General features: G+C 45.8%; 1 protein-coding gene across 20 annotated transcripts in view; it reads left to right on the forward strand.

Annotated features, from left to right (window-relative positions):
* Positions 1 to 17,145, forward strand: part of LRP8 (LDL receptor related protein 8) — an 80,869-nt gene that overhangs the window by 57,405 nt on the left and 6,319 nt on the right. For 13 of the 20 annotated variants that reach the window (XM_077955984.1, XM_015139976.3, XM_015139987.3 and 10 more), the window contains 8 exons: positions 3,414 to 3,588; positions 5,658 to 5,885; positions 7,483 to 7,601; positions 7,840 to 7,979; positions 9,441 to 9,582; positions 11,547 to 11,699; positions 12,546 to 12,767; positions 14,810 to 14,878. In XM_077955984.1, coding sequence (XP_077812110.1) covers positions 3,414 to 3,588; positions 5,658 to 5,885; positions 7,483 to 7,601; positions 7,840 to 7,979; positions 9,441 to 9,582; positions 11,547 to 11,699; positions 12,546 to 12,767; positions 14,810 to 14,878 — 1,248 coding nt within the window. The remainder of the gene's footprint in view (positions 1 to 3,413; positions 3,589 to 5,657; positions 5,886 to 7,482; positions 7,602 to 7,839; positions 7,980 to 9,440; positions 9,583 to 11,546; positions 11,700 to 12,545; positions 12,768 to 14,809; positions 14,879 to 17,145) is intronic. The other 7 variants (XM_015139996.3, XM_028833649.2, XM_077955982.1 and 4 more) reach the window with 1 other exon arrangement.

The raw sequence follows: 17,145 nt of genomic DNA on the forward strand, positions 1-17,145 counted from the left end.
CTGTATAGAGCCACCTAATACAGCCCACAGAGATGACACTCATACAGCAGAATATATAGACACAAAATTGAACCACACAGAGACTACACACACAGCATAGGGAGTCTATACAAAGAGCACGACCTGGGCAGACCTACACATTGATCAATTCAGCCAGCAGAATTAATTCATTGTATTCAGTTGTTTATAGTGAACAGCTAACATTGTAGTAGACACTGGGAATTCAGCAGTAAACAAAATGGATGCAAATCCCTGTCTGCCCTCAAGGGACTTATACTCTAATGGGTGAGCCAGGCTAGAAATCAGGTAAATAAATAAAATATAGTGCATGGCAGATGGCAATAAGGGCTAAGGAGAAATAGAAAGTAGAGAATGGGACTAGGGAAGTCCAGGTGAGCAGGGGGTTCTAGTTTTAAATGGAATGGTCAGGGAAGCCCTCACTGAGAAGGTATTTGAGTAAAGAAGATGAAGGGGGGGCAGGTGTGGTGGCTCACGCTTGTAATCCCAACACTTTGGGAGGCCTAGGCAGGAAGATCACTTGAGGCCAGGAGTTCAATACTGGGCAATGTAGCAAGACCCCATATCTTAAAAAAATTTAAACATTAGCCAGGTATAGTACCATGCACCTATATTCCCAAGCTACTCAGGAGGCTGAGGCAGGAAGATCTCTTGAGCCCAGGAGTTTGAGGTTGCAGTGAGTTATGATGCCACTGCACTCCAGCCTGGGTGACAGAGTGAGACCTTTTCTAAAAAACAAAAAGTGGGGAGTGAGGGGAGTGAGCTACCATGCAGTTATCTGTAGGAACAAGCATTTCAGGCTGAAGAGACAGAAACTGCAAAAGCCCTAATGCAGGAGCATGCCTAATATGTTCAAGGAAGAGCAAGGAAGCTGGTACAGTTGGAGCAAGGAAACTAGGAAGAGATGAAGCCAGAGAGGTAGCTTGGGGCAGCCCAAAGGGCCTTCTAGACCATCGTAAGAGCCAACTCTGGATTTCACTCCAACTAGGGGGAAGCCATTGAGGGCTCGGAGTAGGGAAGGGACATGGCGTGACATTTTAAGAAGGTCCTTCTGACTGCAGTGTTGAGAACAGACTGTAGAGGACAAGGGAGGAGGCAGGGAAACCACTTAAGAGGTCATTGCAATAATCCAGAAGCGAGGTGATGGTGGCTGAACCCTTATTCCCACATTATTACTACGGGAATAATGAGAAGTGGACAGACTGCAGATATAGTGCAAAGGCCAGCCAACAGGATTTGCTTATGAATTGAATGTGGAATCTGGAAAAAAAAGTGTTACAGCAACTGAAACAATAAGATTGCTACATATAGGCTTGGGAAAGACAGTGAGGGAAGCAGGTTTGGAGTAATCTTAGGCTGTTTTGGACATGTTAAGTTTAAGAAAACTGGTTAGGTGTCCAAATAGAGATATTGAGAAGGCAGTTGGATATATGAGTCTGCAGTTCATATGCAAGTTAAATATAATATACAACATATAAATTATAACAATACAGCAGTCATAATACTGACAGGTAGCCCATAAACCCAAAAAGTAAACCACCCAAACTGTACAATATGTAACACATACATTAGTATATCACATATAACATGTAACCTGTTCTTGCCCCCATATAGAACACATTTAATACATGACACAGATTATGTACATGCACTGGAGACAACACGCAACTACCCATTCATATACAAAATCCACACACATGAATATTTCAAGTGCAATTACATAAAATCTCAAATCATAAACACACGGGGTTCCTGTCACAGTCACAGCTATCATTTAAAATCACTCCAACATGCCCCTTTAACCTGGCTCCTGCCTTCAGGGAGGTGAAGTATCATTGCTGTCATTTTGGTGTGAGGGAAATCACAGCTTGTCAGTGGCAGAGCTGGCCTGGAACTCAGCTTTCATCCTTGCCCCTTCCTGCACCTTCAGCCCATTCTCCATGCTCTCTATTTGTACCACACTTCTGTCTCACTCCCACCCTGCTTTGAATTAGTCTCCATCACTACACACAGGTCACACACCAGCCCCAGGCCCTACATGACTCTGTGCTGGTCCCATCCTCCAGGGAGCACATTAGCTTGGCAAAGATGCACAGTGATAGGGACTGGTGGCTGGCAGAAGTGTCAGCTGGAAAACAAGAGAAGGAGGCACAAGGAGCTTGAGGGGCAGGTGTTACTAGGAGCAGCCCCTCAGACAGTGTTGGTGCCTGAGAGTGACCCAATACATCTAGAAACAGCCTATGGGAGCTGGTGCTAGGCCCTCAGAGGCCTGTGGGACAGTGACCTCCCATATGGAGTAGCCAGGAAAGTCTAGGTCACTTGTTTATCATCTTAAAATCTAACCCTAAATCTAAGAAAAAAAACAGGCTTTGTGCATATATGAGCAGTTATATGTTGTCTCTACTGCATATATATAATCTGTGCTGTATATCATATATGTCCCATCTCTGCCATTGGCTCAGGTTAGAGAACAAACTCACCCAGCTCACAGGACCCTTTGTGATCTGGCCCCTGCCAATCTCTGAAGCTCATCTCTTGCTATGTCCCCAACACTTTCTATCCTGAGTTATCTTTTTTTTTCCTTTGAGACAGGGTCTCTCTCACCCAGGCTGGAGTGCGTGGCACAATCATGGCTCACTGCAGCCTTGACCTCCTGGGCTCAAATGATTCTCCCACTTCAGCCTCCTGAGTAGCTGGGACTACAGGTGTGTGCCACCATGCCCAGCTAATTTTTTTTTTCTTAGAGATGGGATTTTGCCATATTGCCCAGGCTAGTCTCAAACTCCTGGCCTCAAGTGATGTGCCAGCCTCAGCCTCCCAAAGTGCTGAGATTACAGGTGTGAGCCACTGTGCCCAGCCCCTAGTTATCATTCTAAGACACTTACTTGCTCAGGTAGTTCCTTCTTGAACCACAGCAGTAGGGCCCAAGCAGAGAAGGTGGTAGTTGCTGGAAAGAAATACATGGTAGGTGGAAGGGACAACCTGAGCAAAGGCCCTGAGGCAGGAAGCCCATCCATGGCTAGGTAATGGTATCTGGTAGCTGGAATCAAGCTATGTTGGAAGGGCAAGTAATGAGGCTGCACAGGGAACTTGGGGTCACACTGTGGAAGGCTTTCAGTGCAGACCTAAGGAGAAAATGGGTAGCCATAAAATATTTTGGAGAAGTTTGTATCTAATAAAAAGAATAAAAATCCTCCTGCTATGCATGGTGCTCTACATCTTCAGATTTCTATACTCATTATTTCATCTGCTCCTGCAACCTGTAAAGTAGGAATTGTCACTACTATTTTAAGGAAAATGGGTGTGTCGCCCAGCAAGCCAGTGGCAGAGTCTTGGTCTCCAGGCTCCCTGCCTTTTGCACTGATTCTTTCTCTTTCAACCTCCCTGCATGGCAGCTGGCAAGAGCCCATCCCTAATCTTCACCAACCGGCATGAGGTGCGGAGGATCGACCTGGTGAAGCGGAACTATTCACGCCTCATCCCCATGCTCAAGAATGTCGTGGCACTAGATGTGGAAGTTGCCACCAATCGCATCTACTGGTGTGACCTCTCCTACCGTAAGATCTATAGGTGAGCGGCCACATCCTCTGCAGCAAGGCCTGAAGAATGGGGGTAAGGGGTAGTGACAGATGAGGAAGGGAGTAGTGGCCTCTGCCTCTAGAGTTCCTCAGGACAGAGTTGGGGCTTGGGAAGAGATGCAGGATCACAGTGGATATGGAACTTCTGGGAATTTACTGGGGCTAGAGTAGGCTGAGAGCTCCCTTGGGTTAGCAGCTTTGAGCCCCAAACACTTGGGATTTGTCTGACCTCTGGAGGCCTAATATGGAAGCACAAGACACAGGAACTGTTTGGCCAGGGCAGAAAGGAAGAAATCCTGGCTTTGGGGAGGACTTTCCAAACAGCTCACATCCCTGCGTACTGGACCCTGGGGACTTAGACCTGGTCCCTGCCCAGAGGATCCCAGTCACAACACAGTGACATCCATTTGTGATGATCATGAGAAAGTACAGAGGAGGCCTCTGAACCCACCTGGGCATCTGATCTGGCATGCCTTCCCGGATGGCATCACCCCAAGGCCAGCTTTTCACTGTGTCTTTGATGCCACAGTCAGTGGACCTGACTTGGCGAAGCTCTTCACACACTGGAGGAGGTTCTCTCCTAGGACTTTCTCAGCTGCTAGCAGCCTGCCTCCCTGCATGTCTGGGACCCCTTTAGGCAGTCATGTCCTTTCTTTGTCCTGAGATCCACTTGGCAGGAGTGCCAATGACCAGGGGCTGGGTAGACACTGAGTCACTGATGAAAGAATGATGGATAGATGGGTGGATGAGTGGATGGAAGCAAATATAGCAAGTGCCACTCACTGACAACTAGATTCCTGCCTCCCCGCAACACACAGACACTCAGTTCACACACACCCAAAAACATAACTAGAACAATGCCTGTCCAAGAGTTGTAACTGAAAGAGGCAGGATTTGGGGCTGAAGGAGGAAATTTACTCCTTCAGAGTGAATTTTGGGAGTTCCAGGTTTTTGGCTTGGGAGGTTTCATGAATGGTGGTGCTGTTCTCTGATGTGTGAAGCAGTGGAGGAGGATCAGAGCTCAGGGGTTGGATCATCTGGTTGGCCGAGGGGAGGGGAATGGGGATGAACAGTTTTGGATATATTGAGTTCAAGGTGTCCATGGGACATCCAAGGGGAGCTAGTTGGCTTTGCAGTCTGGATTGTAAGAGAGCTGTTGGGATTAGAGACTTAGTTATTGATGGCAATGGACACTAAGGAACTAATCACCCAGAGAGAGAGCAAGAAGAAGAAAACCTTTGGGGAAACAGCATTTGGGAAAGAAAGTCCTGCTAATGTTGCCTCCTGAGTGTCTACTGTATTCTTAGCCCTTCTCTCCATTCTCATGGGCACGGTCATTCTTCAGACTCTCTTAATCTCCCACTTGGATGCTGTAACGTCCTCCTAATCAGTTTCCCTGCTTCATTCCCTCTCCTTCCAACCCACCCACTCCATAGATGCCATAGTGAACTAACATGCTTATTGGACTATGTCCTCTGGCCTGTCCAGTTACCACTGGGGATAAATCCTAATTCCTTGGCATGCTACTCAAAGCCCATCAGGATGGGGTTCTCGCCTATACCTGCTTGCAGTCTGACACCCACATAAGTAGCTCCCCTAAGTGTCTCACTGTTCCAGAGCAGACTCACCCTGGCCATTTGCACAAGCCTTTCTTTTTCCCTAACGGCTTTCTGTCCTGGTGAATTTGTGCTCCTGGTGAACTTGTCCTTCAGGACTCAACTATAAGCCTTCTCCCACCCTCTGGGATGACGTAGTCTCCATGCCTCTGCTGCCATAGCCTCTAATGCTTTCCATAATCACATTGTATTATATCTGGCTCACTCTAATGGGCAGAGCTGTGGGGCAGCCCCACCTTAGAAAGCCAGAGACTGTGGCCCATGTAAGTCTGTACCCCTAGCCTGGTACCCCAGGGAATGTGTAGAGTGGAAATTATCCACATTCCTCTAAAAATCTATTGCCATGGCCCAGATGGAAGAGACAGAGGGGAAGGGTGCACAGGTAGCTCCAGATAGGCCCATGGGTGGAATATCTGCCCCATGGTCATCTCTGTTTTCTCTTAAGTGCCTACATGGACAAGGCCAGTGACCCGAAAGAGCAGGAGGTCCTCATTGACGAGCAGCTGCACTCTCCAGAGGGCCTGGCGGTGGACTGGGTCCACAAGCACATCTACTGGACCGACTCGGGCAATAAGACCATCTCAGTGGCCACAGTTGATGGTGGCCGCCGATGCACTCTCTTCAGCCGTAACCTCAGTGAACCCCGGGCCATCGCTGTTGACCCCCTTCAAGGGTGAGTGTCTCAACTTAACTTCCCATTCTCCCACCATAGGTGCTCAGTCCTCTTGTGTCTGTCACAAGAGCTATCTTGAGGGCTCTAGAAAGCTCTGGCCCACTCAGACACAGGCCATGGGGAAGAAAGTCTTGTTAATCCCCAACCAAGGTTCTCTGGGCATTGGTCACCAAAGCTCTCCCTGGACTCTCCCACCCACTCATTATATTGTAGAATTGGAGTGTCTCAGAGCAGAGCAGGGCTCTAGAGATGGCCTGATAGAAGCTCCTGGGGGAGGAAGCCTTTCCTCAGGCTGCTGTAGGTGGGCATCTGGCAGCTGCTCACATATTTCCAAAGACAGGTAGCTCATTACTTCCCATAGGGCCTGTTTCACTGTGGGGCAGCTCTGCCCATTAGAAAGTGGGTATTTTCCCCTCATAATCCCAAATCTATCTCCCTACAACTTCCTCCATTGGCCTCTGGAGTTACATAAAACATGTCTATTCCCTGCCCTGTGGGACAGCCAGCAAGATTTGAGGACCAAGATCACTGGTCTGTTCTGCTTCAGACTGCCCACCTCCATCCCCACCCCTGTTGCCTATGGTCTCTGGGCCCTCACCACCAAGGCTGCCCTGCTGTGGCCTCCAATTTTGGGAGTTAGGGATTCTGAACAGAACAGGACTCCCTCTCTCCCTCAGTGGGGATATCTTGAGATGGTTTTTTTAGTGTTGTATCATGTTAAGTTTACCAGAATCAACATCTGCTTCTACTGCTGTTTCCTTGTTAAACAGGGATAAGAAAACCCTCTTCTTCGAGCAAGGGCAGCTGGTGAGGGGAGTACCACATGGGAGGTTATGTGAGGCCTTGGGAAGTGACTGATAGCTGCCATTCACTAAGCATAGGTCACGTGCTCCCAGCACAGAACTAGGCACTCTGATGGATATGGAGCCTCTCCTCTCACCCTCTCTTCAACCTTGTTCTCTATCTGTTCTCATGCAGACCTTGTGTTGCACCTGCCACATCCTGTCCCTCACATCATAGAGTTACACCCAGCCCAACCCCAATCCATTGTGGATCTGTCAGGGTCCCAGCAGGAAACCCACTGCATACTCAAGATAATTGGAGGAGGGTTAATAAAGGGACTATTTACAAAGGAGTGGGTAAGGTCTAATTTACTACCTTGGATTAGTAACAGTGGGCTGCTACCCGCCCTAGTAGGCCTGAGGAGACAGAAGCAGGGAGGGTTACCTGAGTTAGGAAGCTCATCCACTTTGTCCTCTGAAACCAGAAAAGAGAGGGTTTACTAGGGCCTTCCCCACACTGACACCCTAAGGCTCCAGTTAGCACTGCCAGAAGTGGGAGAGATGGGGTCACAGGCTATTTAGCTGAGTCTGGGTGCAATCTCGGAGAATACAGTTTTCCTCAAGTTCTCAAATGAGGTGAAGGCTAAAGTGCCTTCTAATTCTAAGATTTGATGGTTCAAAAGAACTTTAGAGGTCTTCTCAGTCCCTACTAAACATAACCCTCAACTATTCAATGGGTTATTGAGCTCTTGTGACTCAGACTACCCCAGTCATGTCCCCAACAAGAAGCCAAATTGAGTTATTTTGTCTTTTAGGTTCATGTATTGGTCTGACTGGGGGAACCAGGCCAAGATTGAGAAATCTGGGCTCAACGGTGTGGACCGGCAAACACTAGTGTCAGACAATATTGAATGGCCCAACGGAATCACCCTGGGTGAGCCTTGCCTTTCCTGGGTTGGGGGCCTATTCTAGTGCCTTGTCCTGATCACTGTCTGGAACTTCATAAGTCTTGTTTCTGGGTCCTCTCATGGTGCCAATGACTTTGTTTCCTGATGGTTGCCCTAGGCTGGCCTCAGTGTGAGGCCTAGAAATGTGGGCAGGGAGGGGTACAAAGGAACAGAGCTCCACATTGGGGTCCCAGGTTCAAGACCTGATCCTGCTTCCTTCCCAAGATCTGCTGAGCCAACGCTTGTACTGGGTAGACTCCAAGCTACACCAACTGTCCAGCATTGATTTCAGTGGAGGCAACAGAAAGATGCTGATCTCCTCCACTGACTTCCTGAGCCACCCTTTTGGGATAGCCGTGTTTGAGGTGAGTGCTGTAAGGAGAGGCATGGGCCCACTAGGAAGCTGAAGCCTAGAAAATGCTTGTTCAAATAGGATGAGTCCCTGAGACTTGTTCAAATGAAAACAGGAACAGGGAAACCAACTGATTTGTTTGTATACAATCTGTGAGCTGCCTGCACACAAAGGCTCTGCAGCCCACTCTCCACCTGGCAGCCTTTCCCATGCTGTCTTCCCAAGACCCCTCTCTCAGAGCACTTCTCACAGGTGAGTTGCTAGGCGTGTATGTTTCCTCTCTATGCCCTCAGCACCCAGCACTGTAACCCATATACAAAAGGTACCCAGTAAAGGGAGGAAAGGAAGAAGGAACATACCTATCCTTAGAATCATTTACTGGATGAAATGGCCTGAGAAATGCTGTTCAGCTCTGCACACTTTTATTGACCTCTGCCAGACCCTGGGGTCATGGAAGTGAATCAGACACTATCCTAGTCTGAAGAAGCTCCCGGGAAAGCGAGGAGCCAAGACTCTCCTGTGCCATGATCCTAATGACTTTTCTTCTCTGGAAATGAAGAAGCCAGAACCAACCAAGGTCTCACACATTCACCTCTTCCCCAAAACTAACTCCACCACCAAGGGGAGGGAAAGCAAGGGGATGATGATCTGTGGTGGGCATTGGCAGGATTTGCTTGCAGCAAAGTTACTCAGCACTGCTCTGAAGTTGTGGGCAAAGCTCCACCTCTAAGTCCAGCCCCTGCTTTAAAGGACAGGTGTATTGGGGCACAAGTGTATGTGCTTGTGTATATACATGGCATGTACTTGTAAAGTATGTGTATGTGCATGGGTAAATATAAATGCATCAGAATAAAGGTGTGTGTTCCTCTAAGTGCTGGTGCCTATGTGTATACATACATATACTAAGATGTATTTAGACTGCATATTTAGGGGCAAATGTAGCTTTTTGTGTGTGGATGAACATTGGGTATGTGTTTAGATCTTTGTATGAGGATGCACAGTTGTACCTGTACATGTGGATTTACTGACAGATGCACATCTAGGCTTATATGGACTAACCATGTGGACTCATGTGGATATCCAGAGGCTACAGGAAGCCCAGCAGGGCATAACCCTCATAGCTCACACATCCCTTCCAATCTTGGTCCCAGGCCCCAGTAATGATAATGCTATAGAGATTTAACCTTGGGTTTCTGCTGGGCTCTAGCAAGCAGGCTTAGTTCAGCATGAATGAGTAATATTGTGGCTGTCAGTTCAAAGCACAGAATCACCGAATAATCCTCTAAGATAGAAGGGAACCAGGAGAGGTGTATCACAGATTAGAGACTGAGAGCCCCACCGTGAATCCATGGACAGGACAGATCAGGGGAGATTTCAGGGCAGTTCTCGTGACTATGGTTTGGGGCCAACCCCTCAGACTGAGGTCATGGATTTAGACCCCAGGCCTCCCATTCTCTGCATCTATACCCCACAGGACAAGGTGTTCTGGACAGACCTGGAGAACGAGGCCATTTTCAGTGCAAATCGGCTCAATGGCCTGGAAATCTCCATCCTGGCTGAGAACCTCAATAACCCACATGACATTGTCATCTTCCATGAGCTGAAGCAGCCAAGAGGTGAGCTGTCTCTGGTCCTAGGTCCCAGGTCCCCTGTCTGTGTCCTCTCCTTTCACCAGGCAGGCTGTGTTCACATTCAGGTCACAACTCAGCAACCCCAGAAATAATAACAACAATCCCTCTTGTTGGTAGAGTACTTTTTCATCATATATTTTGTCTCATTTTACCTCAAGTTCTTTGTGAAATAAGGCTGGGTATAAATTAATACATAAATGTCCTGTTTTTGCCAATCCTACAAAGTGTGGGTATTACTCTTCTAACAGTTGAGGAAATGGAAGCTCAGAGAGGTAAAATAATGTTAGCAGGTGGCAGAACTGAAACCTAAACCCAGGTCTGTTGGGTTCCAAAGCTGCTTTCACCATGACACATTGCATCTAACTTGCTATTTGGAGCCATCTTGCAGTAGTATAAGCTAATGTATCCAAGGGCCATATAATAAGTCAGCTTATTGGTTGGGAATAGAATCTAGGAATCCTACTAGTAGGTTGTCCCCTCCTCTATCACTAGGATATGCTAATTCTAACTAACTGAAGTGTTGGCTGCCAGGGTGAAAGTGGGAAAGCAAGGGAGTATAAGGAGATAAGATTGGTGCCTGATTCTAGACCTAGAAATTTAAATGAGAGACATAGTATGTGGCACATGGAAAAACAAAAACCACGGGCTTATGGGCTTTGGAGCCCAGCAGACCTCAATTTAAGTTCTATCTCTAGTCCAGACATGGTGGCTCATGCCTGTAATCCCAACACTGAGAGGCTGAGGCAGAAGGATCCCTTGAGCCCAGGAGCTCCAGGCAGCAGTGGGCTATGATTGCATTACTGCACTCTGGCCTGGGTGACAGAGCAAGACCCCCATCTTAAAAAAAAAAAAAAAAAAAAATTCCTAGAGGATAGCTTTGACGAGTTTGTTCTCTTTGAGCCTAGATGTCTTTATCTGTCAGTCTGGGATGTAACGTCCCCACCTCTCAGAATTGTTGCAAGGATTAAATGAGAGTGTGGGGATAAAACACTAGGTATGGTGCTGGAAAGTACCCAATAAAAGTAGTAGGGAGGCCGGGCATGGTGGCTCACACCTGCAATTCCAGCACTTTGGGAGGCCAAGGCGGGAGGATCACTTGAGCCCAGGAGTTTGGGACCAGCCTGGGCAAGAAGGCAAGACTCTATCACTACAAAAACTATAAAAATTACCCTGGTGTGTGGTGGCATGCATCTATAGTTCCAGCTACTGGGGAGGCTGAGGTGGGAGGATTTCTTAAGCCCAGGAGTTTGAGGCTGCAGTGAGCTATGATTGCACTGCTGTACTTAGCCTAGGCAACAGAGTGAGACCCTGTCTCAAAAAATAAAAAATAAAAAACATTTAAAAAGTAGAAGGGCTTCACAATCGCAGAGATGTAGAACCAACCTAAGTGTCCATCAACTAATGAGTGAATAAAGAAAATGTGGCATATATACACCTTGGAATACTACTCAGCCATAAAAAGGAACAAAATAATGTATTTTGCAGCAACCTACATGGAGCTGGAGGCCATTATTCTAAGTAAAGTATGATAGCAGTGGAAAACCAAAAACTATATGCTCTCATTTATAAGCAGGAAATAAGCTATGAATACACGGGGCATACAGAGTGATATAATGGACTTTAAGACTAAAAATGGGGAAGGTAGGAGGGGGGCTAGACATTAAAAAAAGAAAAAAACTACACATTAGGTACAATGTACACTAAACTTGGGTTATAGGTGCACTAAAGTCCCAGAATTCACCACTATATAATCATCCATGTAACAAAAAACAACATGTACCCCAAAAGCTTTGGGGGAAGAAAAAGAAAGAAAAAGAAAAAAATATATGAAAAAAAAGTAGTAGGGCAAGCTTTTTGAGCAAGACAGGTGGGAGAGGCCTCATCCTCAGGAGGCAGGAATACCTGGCATGTCCTGTCTGTGCCCCAGCTGTCTCCCTCTCTGCCATTAGCTGCAGATGCCTGTAAGCTGAGTGTCCAGCCTAATGGAGGCTGTGAGTACCTGTGCCTTCCTGCTCCTCAGATCTCCAGCCACTCTCCCAAGTACACGTGTGCCTGTCCTGACACAATGTGGCTGGGTCCAGACATGAAGAGGTGCTACCGAGGTAAGCAGACCTTCCCGGACGGATGGCCCCTGGCAGTGTCAGACCCTACCCTGCTGAAATCTTCCCTTGGCTTCTGGGACACAGTATGCTGCTGGTTTTCTTCCATCTTCCCTGGCTACTTGTTGCCTTTTTGGGGTTTCTCTTTTTCACCTTCCTTGAATGCTCATGCCCCCAGGATCCTTCCAAAGCTTTTTCTCACTCCCAAGGAAAAAATACATGTATACATAAAATATTTTAAATTCAATTTCAGGGAGTTTCTGGAACCCTTTAAAAGCCTCAAATTAAGAACCCTTAATCTCCATGGCTTCAGATACATGCAGATAACTATGTACTTGCCTATTTCTCACCTAGAACTTAACAAACACTACACAGAAGCCCTTTTGCAATATGATGGGGACTAATAGTTAATACTTCAACTGCATACACAGATTCATGTCCCAAACTTGATGTATAGCCAAGACCTTTCATTTGAGCCTAAGTCTACTGCATTATTACTAATTTACAGGTTCAATTGTTTAAAGTGGAATAAGACTTTAAATCTATTGGTATAACAATATGAGTGTAAAATCCTTCTAGATTTATCTGATTTCCCCTCCCTGCAGTCTTTTTATTGCTGGTCTTACAACTAATTCCACAGCAATGTTTTAATGACTCATCTTTATTGAATGAAGTGCTTAGCATTCAGCTAAAGAAAAGATCATAGCCCACCGGGGAGATTAGGAAAGGCTTCACAGAAGTGGCATTTGAGCTACACCATGAAGATATGTTCCTAAGTATAACTCAGAGGCAATAACTTAGGCAACAAAATTATCTGTCCAAGTGACCTCCATGGTATTTCCCCTCCAGCACCTCAATCTACCTCAACTACGACGCTACCCTCTACCACGAGGACAGGACCTGCCAGCACAGGAGCCCCTGGGACCACCGTCCACAGATCCACCGACCAGAACCACAGCACAGAGACACCAAACCTGGCAGCTGCAGTCCCAAGCTCAGTTAGTGTCCCCAGGGCTCCCAGCATCAGCCTGTCTACCCTAAGTCCTGCAACCAGCAACCACTCCCAGCACTGTAAGGAAATGAGTTCTGCATTCTTTCATGACATGAGAGGGCTCCTAGGGAAGCCAGGATGAGAGAACCTACCAGTGCTGAATACTGCATATCTTTGAGGAGGTTACTGCATATCTGAGAGGGAGGTAGAGTACCAACCTGCGATTGAGGACTCCTAGGTGCCCCTAACTTACAGAGGGTCTGGCAGGAAGCTGAGACCCTGTGAACCTCAGTTGCTTCTCTTCCAAAGTGGAAAGAACCACCCTTCCACAACCTGCTTCACAAGATTGCCATGATAGACAAAGGCATAACCGGTGTACCGGAGGTGCTCACATACACAGCCGTTGCTGACTCTGCGAGGGTGTGTGTGTCTATGTTTCACAAAGTTCTGGTGTGATATGAGGAGGTGTCCCTTGTGTTTGGAAAGCTCTGATCTCAGTTCCCAGAAGGTCCCCAGATAGTAATATCTACAACCATGGTCTCCTCATACCTCTTTCCAGACCTGGGATGAAAATAATTAAGTTCACCACTTATTAAATCATTGGGAGCAGTAATTGTCACTGCTAGAAATGTTCTATCTCATTAATCAGCAAATACTTTTTTAATTGAGTCACCTGCCAGAGGGAGTTCGTTTAAAAGGATAAACTATCTTTTAAATTTTTTCCTCTATATGGACAGCCCAGAAACCAAGCTACTTGGCAGCATCTTCCTAATTGGTGCTATTTTGCCAGCGGAAGCTGGCTTTTTGGAGTGGAGCACTTACTCCGAAGTTTGCAGAGGCAGACGGAGCATGTGTGAATTCCAGTTCCTCTTATCCAAGGGCAGAGCCTCTCACCAGCTTCTCCTCACTGGCTTCCTCATGCTCTAGGTTTTAATATCACTGTCCAGTGTTCGCTGTGGACCAGACAGGGGAGGACAGCAGCATTTCCACAGTTAGCTCTGGAAGCAAGCAGTGCAGCCTTTTTCTCCCCTTAACTGTTACATTCTCTTGGAGTAACATGGATAAACAGTCACACTGAGAGAGGATGGGCCTTGGGCCATTGCCAGGGCCAGTCATCTCCTCACCTGCAGCAAATGTAGATGATAGCTCCTTTTCACACCACAGGGAGCTGTCAGGAGGATCTAAGGGAAAAATGCTTTCTGAACTATAAAGTGCTTCACAAATGTTACAATGAAGATGGTTGTAAGAGTGAGAAAGATGGCATGGCATAGTTTTTGAAAAAGACAGTAAATTTTTCAAGCAGTTTTCAGTTTAAAATGTGCTTTTACATATCTTTTTAAAATTTAGACCCTACAACAACCCCTATCCCACTCCTAGAACTAGGCAAAGTTGTGCCAAGCATTTTATATTCATTTTAGATAAATTATTTCATTTAATCCTTACCATATCCCTAGGAGGTAGGTAATATCACCATTTGAAAGATATAAAAGTATAATATCATGTGCTGTATTTATAATATATAATAATTTGCCCAAGGTCACATGGGTAGTGAGTAGTAGAGCTGGGACTTGAACCCAGAAGTCTGACACAGAAGACTGTGCTCTTGGTTCCTCTACACTACACTATGTCCCATTTCAATTACTTATGAAAAATAATCTGATAATGCAGATGGACAGACAGCTCACCAAAAACAATACTGGCAAAGCAACAGATACTGATGGAAAAAGGCAAATGACCTAGTCCGTCAGCAACACAAAGACCTAAGTGCTCACCTTACCATGCACAGCCCCCAGCTTCCTACCACCATGATGCTGTGGAAAGGTTATGGGACTTGGGGCAAGAGTCCTGGGTTCGAGTCCCAGCTCTGCCACTTTTCTGTGAGTCCCCAAACCCCTCAGTTAAGACTCAGTTTCCTTGCCTGTAAAATGGAGATAACCTCTGTCCTGCTTGCCTCACAGGAGTTGTGATAGGATCTGGAAAGACTGAATTATTAGGCAACAGCCAGGATCATCATTTTAGAATGAGGATGAGAAGCAGTTGGGTAGTTCTTACCACTTGAGGCCAGTAGGGGCTTGGACACACAGTGACAGAGCATCATTCTGCAAATGTTTGTGTTTTACAGATGGGAATGAAGACAGTAAGATGGGCTCCACAGTCACTGCCGCTGTTATTGGGATCATCGTGCCCATAGGTGAGTGTGGCTCCCAGTCACTGAAAAGAGAGACCCTGCTCAGGCCTAGGGAAAAGCGCTGGCAGGGTAGAGAACTTGGCCTGCCCTGTTGACTTGTTCTGCCCTTGCAGCCTTCCTGCCCACCTCCCAGTCCTGATTTAATTTTGTTTTTTAGCCTAGCACACAAGGCTCTTCAGGATCTGGCCCCAGGTGACCTTCCAGGTGCATCCCCCATCTCCCCACCCCTCGATTCACACTCTACACTCCAGCCACGTGAAGTGTGACTGTATGATCCCTAGGAATAGGGCTGGTATCTTGCTCACCATTCTCCCCAGCTCCTAGCAATGTCTGGCACATGGTAGGAAATCAAGGATTTGTTGAATTAATGAATAGAGCTGCTTACCGTTCCTTTAATAGGTCATACTGTCTTGTTTTCTTTCTGTTTGGTTTTCAACAAGTATTTATTAAGCAGCTACTATGTGCCAAACTCTGTGATAACAGGAGGAAAGGCAGTTAAAGATGAATAAGACATGGTTCTGTCCTATAAAAGTTTATAGTCTTGTTGGAGAGACCCACATAACACAGGTAAGTTTGTTATGACCTGGTGGGTCCTAAGGTTAAGCTGCATGCACTGACTTCAGAGACAGTGCTGAGGATACACTTAGCTTGGGCTGAGGGAGAGGGGAAGAGGGCAGAGGAGGTTTCCTAACGGAAGTGATATTTGAGCTGGGTCAGCCAAGTGAAGGAGGATCAAGAGCAGTCCAAGCAGTGAAGACAGCATGAATAAAGCCAGGAGTAGGAAATGGCCTGGAAGGGTCAGGGTGGGGTGGTTTTAGAGCTAGAAGGAGATGAGTACGGCCAGAATATAACACTTGGTTAAGCCCTCACAGAGAATCAAGGGGGCTGATTCATTCTCTTCCACCCCGAAGTCCACACAGTATCCTGTACACCCCTCTCTTAGCAGTCTCATCTCTTAGCAGTATCTTTGCATTCTGATTGTCCATTCAGAGCTTTATCTCCCTTACTTGGCTATGAGTACTTCAAGGACAGGAACTTTGTCCTTTTATCCTGGGAATCTTCAGTATGGTGAGTTAGTCAGCAAATGTTTTAAAAACTTCTCCCCTGTGTGAGACACTATGCCAAGTGCCAAGGATCCAGGGAAGAAAAAGATAAAGACTTTAAGAGCTTTCAGTGTTTAATCAGGCAAAAATAAAGTCCTTTGAGGTAGATGTTAATACATGTCATAATGTGCTAAAATAGGGGCATTTTGGATGTAGATACAGAGGAACAATGTAACAGTGGCATGATACTCCTGTGAAGGGATGGTTGAAAGAAAGGTAATTCCAGAGTAAAAGTGGCGCTTCTGGAGAAGACGGCATTTGAATTGGCCTTGAAAGGCTTCACCAGGAAAGATGATAGTGAGATGACTATTCCAGGATTATTTTGACTGGAGTGGAGAAAGATAAATGCACCCCTTTCTTGCCATCCTTTGCCCTATAGAAAGAGGCAGATGTATGCTGTTTTGCTGACATAACTCACTCTGAAATAATCAATATTTTTAATTTCTGCTAATCTGAGGAATGAAAGATGAGTATTATTTCCCTGACACGTCCCTGTGAGGTAGAGTATCTTTTCATAAGCTTATCAGTCCCTTTACTTATATTTTATCTGTTATGAACTGCCTACTCACAGTCTTTTCTCATTTTTCTATTGGCTATTTTTTCTTATTTATAGAAATATTTATACATGATGAATATTAAATCTTTAAAATACATGCTACAAATATTTTCTTCCAGTCTGACATTTGGTTTTAAAGTTTGTTTATGGTATCTTTTGCCATGCATAAATATAAAACTTTTAAGTATCAGATCTGTCAATCTTTTAAGATTTCTGGGTTTTGTGTTTCGCTTAAGAAGGCCTGCCTCACTCTAAATTATTAAAATATCTTCTGATGTTTTTCTTTTCTACTTTAAACTTTTTTTAGTACTTAGATATTAACCTATTTGGAATTTAAATTTTAGAATATGGGATGAGGTAGAAATTTACTTGTTTTTTCTCTATATACCTGTCTAGTTTCCCCAAAACCATCATTGAATAATCTATACTTCTCTCCTGACTTGCACTGTCATCTTTATTATAAACTACATCCCATACATACTTTGATTTGTGTCTAAGCAGTTTATCTTCCTCCACCGATTTATATATTCCTACATACTATTAGCAGAACTTCATGATATGTTACACTCACAACATCTTCTCAGTTATTTTTATTCAGTTTCTCTTCTAAG

This window comes from Macaca mulatta, chromosome 1 (genome assembly GCF_049350105.2).
Source record: "Macaca mulatta isolate MMU2019108-1 chromosome 1, T2T-MMU8v2.0, whole genome shotgun sequence".
Taxonomy (NCBI): Eukaryota; Metazoa; Chordata; class Mammalia; order Primates; family Cercopithecidae; genus Macaca; species Macaca mulatta.